Consider the following 15,370-nt stretch of genomic DNA (forward strand, 5'->3'; position numbering starts at 1 on the left):
GTCAAAGAGATAAAGAAATACCTGACATTCAGAAGACATCTTAAGGCAGCCCTGTTCAGGGAAGTTTTTAATATGTAATGCTGTACTGTTTTTAACACTGATTGGGAGCCGCCCAGAGTGGCTGGGGAAACTCAGCCAGATGGGCGGGGTATAAATAATAAATTATTATTATTATTATTATTATTAGAACCAGTCACAGGGTACAGCTGAAGTATAGAAGAGCAGCACCATCTAATGGCGAATGTGATACTGTTTCGTGAGAGAAATGTTGATTTGCTTTCAAGCTCAGTGCCAACTTGCACACTTACCTTCTTAAGACATTTTAATTTACATTGCCTCCCCCCCACCCAGCCTCATTGCTTATAGTGTCACCTGCCAACTTAGGATGACACTTCACGTATCTGATGTGATGAAGTAGACTCCAATTCACCAAAGCTATACCGAATAGCTTTAAGGTAGCCTCCTCCAAGCAGATGTCCTACAGATTTTTTTGGACTTCAAAGCTCTAGAGGCATCAGCTTGCAAGAGGCTGCTTAGAATTGCCAGAATGCTCTTTGTTTTGACTGCAACAGACTGTCCCCCCCAAATCATTACACAATACAGTAGCCCATACTTCCCTCTTCCAGGACTGTTTTGCATTTAAATAAATCCTGCTCATTAGATATTTCTATTAACTAATCCAAGGGTCAAAGTATTTAACTGATAAGTCTTTTCTTTCATTCATTAATGAGTTGCCATTTGCAAAATAATTCATTTCAGAGAACTTTATTATAGAACAGGGCTAGTCTGAACAAAAAATAAGATATCGCCATCTGTCAAAAGGTTTTCTTTTGTTTCATTTATTTTTGGAATATACCGCCAATATCAGAGAAATGTGGTGTTCCTTAAGGGGTGAATCACGCTCCAGAAATGAATTAACTCATTTTTAACTATTAACTACTTTTGTTTTCATTACTGTGTATTTTGTAATAATGTTTTAAACTTCTGTTAGCTGCCTTGAATCCAAATTTGGGAGAAAGGCAGGATTTAAATACGTAAAATAAAATAAATAAAACAATTAAGTCTTATTCTTTGCAGGAAGAGGCCTTTGAGCCAGAGTGGGAGAGACATAGGGACTGGTTTTCTATCATGAAGCCAGCAATACAAATGTCCGCTTAACAACTGCACACACAGAAATGCACAAGAAAACATATCCCACCATTTACCAGACCCCATAGCAGACTTGGAATTTGCTTTACAACATGTGAGCGAAGTGTCCTCTGGCCACTTACTCTATCCTAGCCCTCTCTCATGACCTACCATCTCAATGACCCTGCATCTCCTGTACATCTGTCTTAAGACATCTCCCTGCACCTGTGTGATGTTTTCATTTCCCTCACTAGATTAGCATTCCATGACCGATTTTTTTTTAACACCACATGACATCACAGTGGCCCAAACCAATGGCTAGTAGAATATACCTATGAATATTCACTATGTAGACTGTAAGGCATGCTTAAGCTGAAAGGGATACTAGACTGAAAAGGCTAAGCAGGCACTCTCTTTCCCTAGGCTGCAATTAAATAAATTAGTACTGTAACATTTGACAGTTATTAGATTGCTATTGATATTATAATTGCGACTGTGAGTTGGATAGATATTTTTAACTTAAACCAAACCCTATCATTATTATTCTTGCTTTATTTGCCACGTCTGATAATAAAGCTGCAGAGACTATGTTATTTTCTTCCTAAAATGGCATCATACAGCTTTCCAGTTTTCTTGATTTCAATCTCCCTGAAGCCAGCTGCTGTGAGGAGGCTGCTATACTCTGCAGGGGTCCGCTCTTTCCCTTCAGTCTGAACCAACATATTAATGGAATAGAGCTGGCTTTCCAAAGGACCGCTTCTGTCTTCATTCAGAAGTGTTTCGACTAGAAAAACGCCGCCACCTGGTTGGGGAAAACAAGATTCATTTTGACACATTGCCCAGCCTCATCTTAATCCTATAATGGGTCTATAACCTCAGCCTAAGATTTCAAGAAAAAGAGAGCACCCAGGAATGAAGATGGAGCTACGTGAAACAGAACAACAAGGATTTAGACCGGTAAGCGAAGTATGGATCTCTATACTCTTCCTATAAACCAGAGCTAGCTAATGTGGTACCCTCCAGATACTGCTGGACTACAACTCCCATTATCCCTGACATTGACGCTGATGGGAGTTGGAGTCCAAAGCCTCTTGAGGGTGCCAAGTTGGCTATCCCTACTATAAACTGAACATCTTCCATTGAAGTAAAATGATTTATTGTTGCTGCCATTATAAAATAACCAAAGACTTTTCAAGATGTTATGGAAAAGCTAAATTGATTGATAAAAGGAATGACAACACCAGGCTCCTCATGTCATATATGTGACCATTGTGAATTCTACAATATGACTTGAAATTGTGCTGTTTATCTTTTCTTTCTTTTTAGTTGGTTTTCTAATAGTGTTTTTATAAATTGTAATTGTTTTACTGGTGATATGTTAATTATTCTATATGATTTGTGTTGCATTTGTAAGCTGCTTTGCAATTTACTTGAGTAAAAAGCAACACAGAAATATAATCAACCAATCAATGTATAGAAAGAGAGATGCTAGTATATTTAGCCTGCTATCACAATGCCACTGCCCCCCATGTCCATTTAGTCCTTCCTTAACTTCTGAAAGGGGAATACAACTACAACTGCCACTAACATTTCAGCTACTTTATTTCTAATGCCAAGGACAGCTACGTAGACAAACTTAGGAGTTAGTGCATGCTTGGTGGGATTTTTGAATATTTCCTCCCCTTTTTAAAAGCAGGTTCCCATAGGCTATCACAACTATTTTTGAAACCCTTCTGAGCTTCAAAAATAGTCAGGTGGAAAGAGGAATGCCTGCTTTGAGAGTGGAAAAAAGCTTATCTGTGCACATGGGAGTAGCTGCTTGATGTTTTGAATCTCAGCTTTCTTTTAAAAAAATAGCACAAATAGAAAGGATCAGTAACAGTTGTAGAAAAACTCAAGAATGAAAGAGACAGCTGCACAAATAGATATCGTTCCCAATGTGTTTTCAAGAAACTTCTTATCGAGGGATATCTTTAGAGCTTCTTAATAAAATCTGTTTGGGGAACATTTGCTGCTGCAGCTCACCCCTTGATAAAAAGTTTCATTGAAGTATGTTGAGAACCAATAACTTCCACCCACCTGCACAGAGATACTTCCCATTTCTCTTCTCTTCCCCCCCCCTCTCCAGCCTTGTAGCCCTCCAGTACAGATTGAAGGGCTACAGGGAGAGGAGAGGAAGGAGAAGCCTTATTGCATGAGTGATATCTGCTTGCCTAGCCTGCCACCAATTTCACCACCCCTCCTTCCGTGGTTGCCAGAATGCTAAGTGACAAGCTGACGTCACAATTAATGGAAAGCACTCAGCACATTAAACAGTCCCAGAGAGATAAAGGCACTTGGTTTTTTGAAGTGATGAATGCAATGTATAGCCAGGCTCTTGTACGTTATTATACACATGTGCGTACCAGTTTTGCAAGCCTTCTGCACCTTTTTGAGAAGCTGCACACATTTCTCATCTGCCCAATCGTGGAGGATCCTTGCTAAAATATACAGGTCAGCTTCTGGAACTGGGTCTGCAAAAAAATCTCCTGTATCAGGCAGAAAACAAACATTAATTTCTGATTAACCGAGAATTCAGCATGTCAAGAAAACATGGAATGGGTCCAAAGTAGCTGAGATCAGAAGAAGATTCACTGGTGTTTATTTTCATGCTTGAGCCAGCAATAAAGTTCTCTGGGGGGACGGGTTTTGTGACTGTTGAGATGCACCATGTTAATAAAAGCATCTAAACTACATGTTTTCTATTTGTTGGACACAAGGCATGTGTGAGAGAACAGTAAGTCCAAGCAATACAGGCACTTTCTGTATTGGTTTTTGTGTGAAGATGGTCTATCCTGTAATTAATTCAGAGAATAGAGGTTCTAATATTATAATTTAACCTATTTCATTCTTGAACAGCATGGGTGGCATACAGTCATCTTCATTAATTTCAATGGGTCTTCTCTGATTAAAAAGTAGCTGAATATCACCTAGAGTCTTGGGATTTTAAGAAACATTCATGCAAGCAGCCAAAACATTTTTCTGGAAGGGCCAACTCTAAAAACCATCCAGTGACTTATCTGTTAGGCAGTGAGAGCTTTTGCAGTCACACACAAATATATATAAGCTCTAGCTCCAGGTCATAATTGTATGGCCCTTCTAAAATGTCCAACAAATAAAATATTTCAAATGTTGGGGGGGGGGGAATAGCCTTAGGAAAAAAAGGCACAGTATTAAATTATGGGGCTACTTTCTAAAGAGAGGGGGAAGGAATTTATAGTAAAGAGCAATGCTCTCCTCCTCATCCTAGTTTTCTCAGAAACCACCATCTTTACCTTCATGAAAAGTGATCCGCCGTTCCTCAGAGGACACAAAATGCTTCTTTGCTGTTTGTACTACTTTAGGCAGGTCGAAAATGGTGACTGAACAATTTGGATATAGTGAAACACATTCCTGGGCTAAAGCACCAGCACCTCCTTTTTTGAATAAAAAGGTAAAAAAAACAACAACCAGTAATGAGTTCAGAGGAGGAGGCGGAGAAAAATAACTAACGAACTAACCAACCAACCAACCAACCAACCCATATTAGCACAGCACTATTTTTTTTTCCTCACATCCTTTTTTGAGTATGGATGGGCCTGCCTCTGGGTTTCTTACCATTTCTGGCAGGGAATGATGCCTGCTTCATCTGAAGTGGCATAAGTTTTGACTGTCTTGGCCTGGACAGGACCACACCCCCAAGCTAAGGTCCCCTGGTATGCACCCGGCATGAAATGAGGTGACATTCCACAAACCTCTTTGATGGCACAAGGGGTGCTGGGACTTGAAATCAGCTCTGCCACTACTAACAGGAGCCAAGATACACAAGGAAATATTTGGTTCTTCTACAGAGAAGGCCCTCACGAGCCCCACTGAGTGCCGCAAACTGCATTTCCAAATCCTATAGGTATCACTGAGGCCAACATGGTTATGTACTAGCACACGCCAACCACTATAGTAAGGTCAGGTTTGGACAGCTGCCCAGTAAACACACTGCTACTGCTGAGTACTGGATTGCCTCAGGCTACCATATGATTAACTGCTTGCAACTTTTAAAATTCATGCCAGTCCATAAAATAGACCCAGTGCAGTTTTAATGCCTTCATTAAACCAGGCAGTTGTCTTACAGTGCAAGTTTTTCCATGCAAGATTTTAACATTTCTGTGTATGTGTCAAAGGAAAACTACTGAAACTTATTAAATGGCACTTACCTCCAAGATCGTATATGACAGGGAACAAAGAAAGATCAAATGCAGCTATCACATCTCTGCCACATATGCTCCAAATTGCATTCAATCCATACATGAATTTTATCATTTCTTCCTCTGATCTAGAGATTTGAAATTGCACCAGCAATAAGCTCATTGCAAATGTCCACAATGATTTACTGCTATGTAAAAGACATGGACAGCTTTTCTGCCATCCTAATTAAAAGAATTGCATATTCTTTAACACACCCATGAGATCTTTGTGCAGACGGTCCCATTCATTTCTGTGGAAGGGCAGCTCTGCAAACGGACACATGGATCTGCTGTTTCTATTGCACAAGCAAGGCATTCTTGCAGAAGAACTTGTGTATTACTGTGCTCAGAAAATCTCTTAAGAAATCAAGAATTGGACCATGACATGCTGGCCTCAGTTAACCATATACTATTAACCTCCAAAACAGATTACTGCTGTGTGCTCCCACCACAGTTTAATGACCTTCACACTAACCATCGTTGCTATCAAAAACAGCGTGCACACAGAGACATTTGATCAGGGGCAATCTATTGTGTTTTAGATTAAACCATTATAGTGGAAGCCTTACCTGTAAAGTGCTTCGAAGACATCTTTTGATGAAATGCCAAATGCTCGCTCGTATTGGTTTCCCCCCTCCCTTAAATTAAGGGGGGAAAAATCTTGATAAATTCAACAGCTAACTTTAAAATGTCATTTATATTACATAATACTGCCATACTCAAGAAGAATCCTGAACAAATGCCTAAGAATGTTTGCATGATGTTGCTTATAGAGTTCACTTTTTCACAGGACCAGTGATCCTGAAGTAAGCTAGCTTTAAAAAAATAATAATCATCAAAACATTCCGCAACCTCCCATCCTTCCTGGGAACCCAAGAGACAGAAGTATGCTTATATATGCCTACATCCCTAGCTGTATCAAGAACCATAAATGCAATTTAGCGATGCCAGCAATTACCTCTTCTGGAATACAGATTTGCCCAGCTTATCATTCTTAACAATATTGCAAATCAAGCTTCTCACCCCCTAGGTCTTCTCTGATTTGGAATGTAAAACAAGATTCTGCACACACACATCCCAACTATTCAGTGGCCTTGACAACCAAAGCCAGATAAGCTTTGTAGGCACATGCATGAAGAAGAAGAAGAAGAAGAAGAAGAAGAAGAAGAAGAAGAAGAAGAAGAAGAAGAAGAAGAAGAAGAAGGGGGGAGGAGGGGGGAGGAGGAGGGGGAGGAGGAGTAGGAGTCTGGATTTGATATCCCGCTTTATCATTACCCGAAGGAGTCTCAAAGCGGCTAACATTCTCCTTTCCCTTCCTCCCCCACAACAAACACTTTGTGAGGTGAGTGGGGCTGAGAGACTTCAGAGAAGTGTGACTGGCCCAAGGTCACCCAGCAGCTGCATGTGGAGGAGCGGAGACGCGAACCCGGTTCCCCAGATTACGAGACTACTGCTCTTAACCACTACACCACACTGGCTCTTAACCACAGGCTCTTAACCACTACACCACACTGTGCCCAATGAAACTCTCACAGCTGTCTCTGAACTGTGTGAGCCAGACAACCTAACCAAGCAGCCTTTTGCTTGGCACGTATAATCTGCTTTGGGTCAATTACTTTGATTTGTTCCTTGCGAAGGTTTCATGTAACTGATGTTTCTCACCCAGCTCTAAAAACTCTTTCTTTCCCCACTGAATGTATTTACACGGTCATTGCTGTTGTTTTGGCTGGGAAAGGTGGAGGTAAATTTCAAGGCAGCTTTCTTCTCAAGCAGACATAAGATAAGGTGCCTATCTGCAGAGCACCACCAGTGAACATGTGCCAAGAGAGATCTCTTAGAAAACAGACGTGTGTTTTTTTCCAAACATATGCCGAGGAAGCTTGTACTGTAATTGCCAAGTGCATTCTTAATTGAGCCAAAGGGAATTGTTCCATCACTGGTGCACATGGGTGATACAGGATGCTTCTCTGCCAGAGCCACGCTTGATAGTTGTTTTGAATTGAAGGGAAATATGGATTTAGTTCTGCCTTATACTCCTTTTGAAACAACTGACAGGTGTTAAGATGTCTTGAGCTCAAGTGCCTTCCCATTTTTTAATATTTATTGCTTTCTCTGGATTATGGCAAATGACCAGAACTTGAAGATAATGGAAATTTGTTGGGAAGCTTCTACTTGGAAACTGGCTAAATGGGCCATTTTAAATTTGTATTAATTTCAGCTGAACTTGGAAAATCCTCTTTCACAGCTCCCAACCATCCGTGATAAAGAACTTAGTATTACTAACAACAGCTACTTCAAAGAAGTCAGTAGAACAATATGGTGGTCCTCATTCGCTGAAAAATCCACCCCAATTTCCTTTGTTTTCTTCTGGCACAGACAATAGAATCAACTGGTATCTCAACACCTTCGTGCCAGTTCCTCATTGCTAAGTATCCTCCTGAGAATTCTCTCGGTAAATAGTGCTGTTATGACAAAGCATTCCCTAGCTGGTTTCCACACACCTGCAAAAAATGAATCTTCTAAGTGTTAACAATAACACAATCCTACCACTTGGTGTGTGGTATAAAAAAATAAAGTAATAGTGTAACAATAGTAACTCTATATCAGTCCTGTTTGAACTATTAGCACTTCAGCATTCAACAGTAAACAGTAGTTTTCCTGAAAAAGATCAATGCAAAGGGAATAATGCAGTGGTTCACTGCAAGTTTTTACAAAGGTTTCATTTTTCAATTATCACCATAAACTTCCTCATCGTTCACCTTACCTCACAGCATCTGTCAAGTAGTGCCAGCACAAATAGATGGTTTTGGAATAGTACATCAAGTTATGATACTGAGACTTCGGACTTGATTTTGTGAGGTAGAGATTTGATATTTCTGTGTTTCCATAAAATGCTGAAGAGGAAAGAAGGCAAAGTCAGTATTTAGCACAGTGGTGATGCTATCTGTGGCACCATCATCTTAAGAACAAGAATCATGCATCTGCACAATTTATTTGTCCAACTTAAAGCAGTTTTTGATGCAGTCTTCTTAGAAATCCACACTGACTCTGCTTGCCATTTGCCAAAATATACGTCAAATTTGGGGATTTAACAGCATCCTTGTGTAGCTCAAGGTGAAACTGCCTGGAAGCAAAGAGAGATTAGATGCCCTCTTGTGTATGCGCAACACACACATTCACCCTTGAATGTTTCACAAAAGTCTTTCTGTTTTGCAGGTGGGAAACAGACAATCATTTAAAAAAAGAGCTGGAAGTGGTTTGAGAGTTACCTTCCATTGTGCATTAATGCATATATATATATATATATATATATATATATATATATATATATACTCTTGCATGTAGCAAACACAGCTTGCAGATTATCAAAACAATATAGAAATAGGCAAAACCTATTTACCAAAGCTGAAAGACAGCTGAGCAGGTGAACCAGAACCAGCAATCTCTATTTCAGATTACCTTCAATGTTATTAAGAAATGTTTGTTGGCCACTGGCAAGCAGAAGGCTCCAGGCTCAGTCCTTGGCCTTTCCAGACAGGGGAAGACCCTGCCTGAAACCCTCAGAAGCCAACACCAGTCAGGATAGGCCATCCCTTCCCAAACTGGGGCTCAGTAGGTGGTTTAGACAACCTTGACCATTGGCCATTCTGACTCAGTTTGATGGGTGTTAAGGTCCTAAACATTTAGGATACCCAGGTTGTGGGCAGCTGTTGTAGGCGGCTGGTTCCTTCCTACACTCTTAAAAACATTGTGGTCAGTTTCTAGGCACATAATGTGCAGAGGCCAAAACAGGGGTGGCTGGTCATGTTAGATTCCTCTACCACGGTTACCTCCTTCCTTTTTCACTTCTGCTCTCAGCAGCTTTAAACCCACACAGGCATCTAGCAACCTCTCCATTCCGTGGAAACTGCTGCCCAGCTGCTCTGCAATGGCCTTCGAGGTCAAGAGATCTTCTGACTCTCTAAGCAGATCAAATACTCCCAGCTCACAGGCAGCAAACATCACCTAAAACCAAACGAACGGGCAGGGATGAAAGAAGCAAAGAGAGAAAGCACAGCAGCGGCTAACAGTGCAGCGACTTTTCAGAAGTAAGTCCTATGGAATTCAATGAGGCTTGCCCCCAGGTAAGCAGGGTTGGTTGGGACAGCAGCCTACAGTCTAGTGGCAGAAATAATTTTAAACTGACCTCTGCAATGCATTGTTGAGCTTCATCTAAGTCTTTATTAAACTAAGCATACATAGTCTGAATGCATATTTTTGTTGTGGGATTTTTATTGTTGCCATTAGGTAAAGGTAAAGGGATCCCTGACCATTAGGTCCAGTCATGACCGACTCTGGGGTTGCGGTGCTCATCTCGCTTTATTGGGTGAGGGAGCCAGCGTACAGCTTCCGGATCATGTGGCCAGCATGACTAAGCCGCTTCTGGCGAACTAGAGCAGTGCACGGAAACACCATTTACCTTCCCGCCAGAGTGGTACTTATTGATCTACTTGCACTTTTACATGCTTTTGAACTGCTAAGCTGGCAGGAGCAGGGACCGAGCAACGGGAGCTCACCCCATCGCGGGGATTCGAACCGCCAACCTTCTGATCAGCAAGTCCTAGGCACTGTGGTTTAACCCACAGCGCCACCTGCGTCCCGGGTGCCATACATAATATTACACAATAATACACAATACACAATTGTTGCCATACACAATAATAAAAACAGTATGTTGAAGTCACAGCTGCAAGTAGATGTCCTCATTGTTTTTATCCTAGCAACAGACTCCTTTTAAAAAGAGCAACATGATCTCTATACAGTATATGCTTGCTTCAATATCTTAAAGGTAAAGGTAAAGGTACCCCTGCCCGTACGGGCCAGTCTTGACAGACTCTGGGGTTGTGCGCCCATCTCACTTAAGAGGCCAGGGGCCAGCGCTGTCCGGAGACACTTCCAGGTCACGTGGCCAGCGTGACATCGCTGCTCTGGCGAGCCAGAGCCGCACACGGAAACGCCGTTTACCTTCCCGCTGGTAAGCGGTCCCTATTTATCTACTTGCACCCGGAGGTGCTTTCGAACTGCTAGGTTGGCAGGCGCTGGGACCGAGCAGCGGGAGCGCACCCCGCCGCAGGGATTCGAACCGCCGACCTTTCGATCGGCAAGTCCTAGGCGCTGAGGCTTTAACCCACAGCGCCACCTGCGTCCCATTTTTACCACAAATTTTGAAGGGATAATTTCCCCTTTGGGACTAGTTCAAAGTTATTTATTGATGATTTTCTAGCATCTTTGAAAACTTTACTTGTTCTCAGCTTCCTTGTGGGTTTGCAAAACCTTTGCATTTTTCTATTGATTGGAATTGCATATAGCCTACAGAAGAGAATCTCTTTTCTCTCTCTCTCTCTCTCTTTTAAAAGGGTTCATATTAGGAGTTTTCCTATTTCACACCTGTGAAGAATCTCAGATGTATATCAAAATGGAACTGTGTTGACACCTCTTGCTCTCTTTCCACAGCGAAATACTGTTGTTAAGAAACAAGGCTAGCTTCTTCCTGGAGGACACAAGCTGTAAGCACTAAAGCAATTGGGCTCTTTCTACAAGCGGGCACTGAAAAGGTGGGAAAACTCTACATGAGATTTACTTTTAAGTGACATCTTTGCTTGATGCTAGATTTTTCCAAATTTGTATTCAGAGAAAAGTAAAACATGTTTGCTTTTAACCTAAACATGTATGGACTTTAGATTACCAAGAAATGGTTGCAGGTTTGGAAATTTTAGTTTATAAGGAGCCCTGGCACAACGGAGATGATTCAAATGATGGGGTTTAAGATTATTTACTTTGATACTGGTTTAAATTTCATTCATGGCATTCCTCCCAGCACATTTAGTTAACACCTGTTGTTGCAAGCTGTTGAACACAAAATTAAAACAGATAAACTAAAAGATTCACCTCTATAGATGCTCTAGGTTCTGCACACATCCACAATAAGAAGGAAAAAGCATCACTTCCTAGTTTAAATTTTCTTGAGGCATATCATTTGTGAGCCTTACCTTTGATATTAAAAATCCATTCTGGTACTGAATTAAGAGACGAGGATATTCGAGGTCCTCTGCGGAGCTCATTTTTGTCCACTGCACTGTGAGAAATCCTCTTTCCTTCTTCATTTAAATAAGCCTCTTTAGCCTGTAGGCACAGATGATTCTGGGTAGTCCACTTTAACTGTACTAATACCACTCCAGACATATTTAGTCTTATTACCACAAATGTGCTGACGCAAGCTCTCCCTTCCAGGGGATGCTGTAGTCAGTGTTGTGGGTTCATTTGCTCAAATTAAAAACTCCACTAGCCAAAAGAAGGGTCTGAACTATTGTTAAATATATTAAAATGTGACCACCGAATAGCTTCAAGTGTGCAAGACCAGTTGACTGTGCGAAAGAGGCATTTTGCATTCTATTTATTTATAGCTTTTATATATACCAGGCATGTCCAACTCCCAAGAGACTGTGATCTACTCCCAGTATAAAAAAGCTGGCAGTGATCTACCCATTATCATTGGAGGTAGGAGGAGCGTGTGTGAGGTGGGTGGATTGTCCAGAGTTCTTCAGCTTTTATTTGTTAACTTTTGGTAAACTTTATTTAATCCCATGATCAATAAGGGTCCCATGATCTACCAGGATCAGCAGGGGATCTATCAGAAGAGCATGATCTACTGGTTGGACATGCCTGATACATACCAATGACTCAGTGTGGTGTACAGTAATTTGGTAACAAAGGGTTACAATGAAACAAGTCATTCTGTTAGCACATGGACTTCCATGTTTGGAAGAGAACTTCTCAGATCTGCTCTGGAGGGTTGGGGGGAAACACAGAACAGATTTTGGGGACACACAAGGAGAGAGAAAGGTGCAAGTGTAAGCCTTTGCACTAAGATCAGAGGTGTATCTAGACCATAGCTGTCAACTTTTCCCTTTTTTAAGGGAAATTCCCTTATTCCGAATAGGATTCCTCACAAGAAAAGGGAAAAGTTGACAGCTATGACCTAGACTCCCTTGCACCCTTGGCAAGAAGCTGTATTGGTGTCTCTGAAGTTGCATGAGACCATGGACCAGAAACTCAAAACATTTGCTTTTGTCTCCTTTTGCACTCTGCCAGTGACTTCCTCCATGGCTATTGGGTTCTCCTCTATGTCTCAAATCTGTCTGCCTCCCTGCCTCCTCTTGCTGCTTTGCCTTCTACCTCCATCCTTCCTTTTTCCTCTTCCCGAAACTCTGGCCTGTTCTGTCTTCCTTCCCAAGCCCCACTGGAGACTTGACTCACACTGCTAACAGGAGTGGTGGCTGACTGGGGAGGGGGCCCCCAGGCCAGCAATCAGATTCCTCCGCTGAGGCAGTCTGTGCACCTCACCCAGCAACCCGGAGCAGCAGAGGAGCGGCCCAGGGAATACACAGACAGATGGGTGGGTTCCTAGCCTCTCCAAGCCAGAGTAGAGAGGTCTGATTTTTGCATCCTCCTGGGCTTGGGCCCTTGGCAGGGGCCAATCAAATCAGCTCCTAGGTATGATGCTCCAAGCTAAAATGGAACAAGACCTTGCCAGCAGTGGCCCCAATAAAGGATTTTGATTCCAATTAAAGTCAAGATGGGGACGCGGGTGGTGCTGTGGTCTAAACCACAGAGCCTAGGGCTTGCCGATCAGAAGGTTGGCGGTTCGAATCCCCATGACGGGGTGAGCTCCCGTTGCTCGGTCCCTGCTCCTGGCAACCTAGTAGTTCGAAAGCACGTCAAAGTGCAAGTAGATAAATAGGTACTGCTCCAGCAGGAAAGTAAACGGTGTTTCCATGTGCTGCCCTGGTTCGCCAGAAGCAGCTTAGTCATGCTGGCCACATGACCCGGAAGCTGTCTGCAGACAAATGCCAGCTCCCTCAGCCTATAGAGCGAGATGAGTGCGTAACCCCAGAGTCGTCCGCGACTGGACCTAATGGTCAAGGGTACCTTTACCTTTTTAAAGTCAAGATGATAGGACAAATACTAAAATAGATACCTGTGGGGTTGTCTGAAGTGAGTAGAAAGGGCTGAGGAAAAGGAATAGCGAATATTTTGCTTCTCCAGTTTCTGGAAAGTCATCAGTAGAGGCCTCAGACTAACCAGCCTGATCCTTCAAAATAATCCGATTAGCCTACTGAGATATGGATAAGAGAATAAGCCTTGACTCTGCACCTCTGGTGTGAATTCATTAGATTACCTTAGACAAGCCAATCTCTTTCAGCCTCAGCATCCTCCCCTTGAATCTGAAGTACCATCTTATGCCAGGGATAGCCAGTGTGGTGCCCTCCAGATGAACTCCACTTCCCAACATCATCCAGACCTTCACCGTTCCTCAGCATTGTTTTCTATGCATGTGAAGCACTTTGAACATCAAAAGTGCTGTACAAACATTATTGTTGCATGATTATTCCACACAGAAGATGCGTGCTGTAGAGGGAAGTAAGAGGCACATGGGGCTTGTCAACCTGGGAAGGTAGCCCATCTAGAAGAAGGAAAACCTCTTTAAGGAAATTTTAAACGTCTGCTGCCTTGCAGGATAGCTTTGGGGGAATAAAAGGCTCAGGACCCTACACAAATCCTAAGTGGAGTCCCTAAGACAGTTGTGCACCTCCTTCCAGCAACTCCTGCAGCCAAGCTGGTGCTAAATGTATCACTGTGTTTTCTTTGGACCACACCAGCAAGTCTGAGAAGAGCATCTTCTTGTCTGGGCAGCTCAGGACCTATACCATGCTGCCCAGGCTTGTGCCCTGAGGTGGTCACTTTGGTATTGCTAATGCAGCGGTTTGACTTCACCCCTGGAGGCACACTCCATTGTCTCTTGAGACAGATGGGTGCCAACAAGAGAGTGAGGTTGCTATGCATATAATTAAACCCAGATGCAAACAACACTTTCCTGCTATGGCTCAAATGGCATCTGTCTCTTTAGGAGGCCCAAGATAATCAGCTGAAAAGATTTACTCGAGTAGTGCATCTGAAAGAGGATTGAAGGTTCCAGTAACTAAACTGATTGAACACATTGCAAAGGTTGCACAAGCTGCTTTTTGTCCTTGATTATTACCATCTAAGCTCTCATTAGAATATGAAGAAGATAAAACTAGAGTTTGGTTTCGTTTGCCAAGAATATTTTAAGGTGCTCAAACCTAATGCGCGAAGTGCTTGTTATGAAAATATTTTCCCTTTTTGTGGATACCTCTGGTTTTCCCATCTCAAAATGGATATGGTTGAGTGAGAAAATACTCAAGGATTGGAGCATCTTCCCAATTAGGAAGATGGAAGCAGCCAGTAAGCAAAATTTGTGCTTCACTTGTGACAAAGGGTAATCCAGTCCTCACATATTTGTAGCCAGATTAATGACAAAAACACAGGCTTCTGAGGAATGCGGCACATGTTCTCTTTTAATGCTAATTAATTAAAATGTGGTTTTTTAAAATTAAAAGATAGGAAAGCGTCTCTTCTCGGGAAACTGAACTGTGCAATAATGTGTGCTGCTGCATAGTACAATCACAAAATGTGCACAGAGCTAGAAACAGGCCAACATTTTCTGCAATGTCGCATTTAGACTACTTACCACATTTGCATACTACCTTGATTCCAAGTTCTATGTATTAATGTGAATTCTGTCCCATTTCTTTCTCACAACTATTGTGTAAGGTATAGTGAGCCTGCAACTTATGCACATTCAACTTATGTGAATTCAGCTTTACACTTGGCCCAAAAAATTAAAAGGGGGAGGGAAGGAATCTGGTGTCTGTGGGGAAAAAGACACTTTGGCAATCCCACCCACCCTTCCACCCAATGCATGATTTTGGCTTCAGGAATGATCCCTGGAACTTAGCCACATGCAAGTTGCAGGCTTACTGTAAGTTAAGTTCAGAGAGAAAGTGTGCTGAGCTTCAAAGCTGCATGTGGATTTGAACCCTAGTTTCTTTGATGCAAGTCCGACTATCCCATGTTCTTCTGAT

At 42.2% G+C, this 15,370-nt stretch overlaps 1 protein-coding gene across 3 annotated transcripts; it reads right to left on the reverse strand.

Annotated features, from left to right (window-relative positions):
* Positions 1 to 749: 749 nt before the first annotated feature.
* On the reverse strand, positions 750 to 14,010 carry ASMT (acetylserotonin O-methyltransferase). Of its 3 annotated transcripts, none has more exons than XM_079972958.1 (9): positions 13,606 to 14,010; positions 11,417 to 11,549; positions 9,218 to 9,392; positions 8,152 to 8,281; positions 5,957 to 6,025; positions 5,358 to 5,476; positions 4,443 to 4,583; positions 3,534 to 3,656; positions 750 to 1,930 (listed from the first exon to the last, which is right to left on the reverse strand). In XM_079972958.1, exons 2-9 carry the CDS (start codon positions 11,528 to 11,530, stop codon positions 1,719 to 1,721), a joined length of 1,083 nt encoding a protein of 360 aa, XP_079829084.1. In that variant the 5' UTR covers positions 11,531 to 11,549; positions 13,606 to 14,010; the 3' UTR covers positions 750 to 1,718. The 3 variants fall into 3 exon arrangements, with proteins under 3 accessions (XP_079829084.1, XP_079829085.1, XP_079829083.1); XM_079972959.1 differs by lacking the exon at positions 13,606 to 14,010 and adding an exon at positions 13,405 to 13,423; XM_079972957.1 differs by lacking the exon at positions 13,606 to 14,010 and adding an exon at positions 12,603 to 12,737.
* Positions 14,011 to 15,370: the final 1,360 nt, after the last annotated feature.

The sequence above is a fragment of the Podarcis cretensis genome (genome assembly GCF_951804945.1).
Source record: "Podarcis cretensis genome assembly, chromosome: 4".
Taxonomy (NCBI): Eukaryota; Metazoa; Chordata; class Lepidosauria; order Squamata; family Lacertidae; genus Podarcis; species Podarcis cretensis.

Excerpts from the sequence above, each read along its gene's own strand:
- ASMT (XM_079972958.1), bottom strand. The coding sequence starts at position 11,530 with ATGAAGAAGGAAAGAGGATTTCTCACAGTGCAGTGGACAAAAATGAGC. Across the intron at positions 4,584-5,357 it reads TGTCATATACGATCTTGGAG|GAGGTGCTGGTGCTTTAGCC; the intron begins GTAAGTGCCATT and ends TATTCAAAAAAG. Across the intron at positions 1,931-3,533 it reads GCAGAAGGCTTGCAAAACTG|GTGGCGGCGTTTTTCTAGTC; the intron begins GTACGCACATGT and ends TTCCCCAACCAG.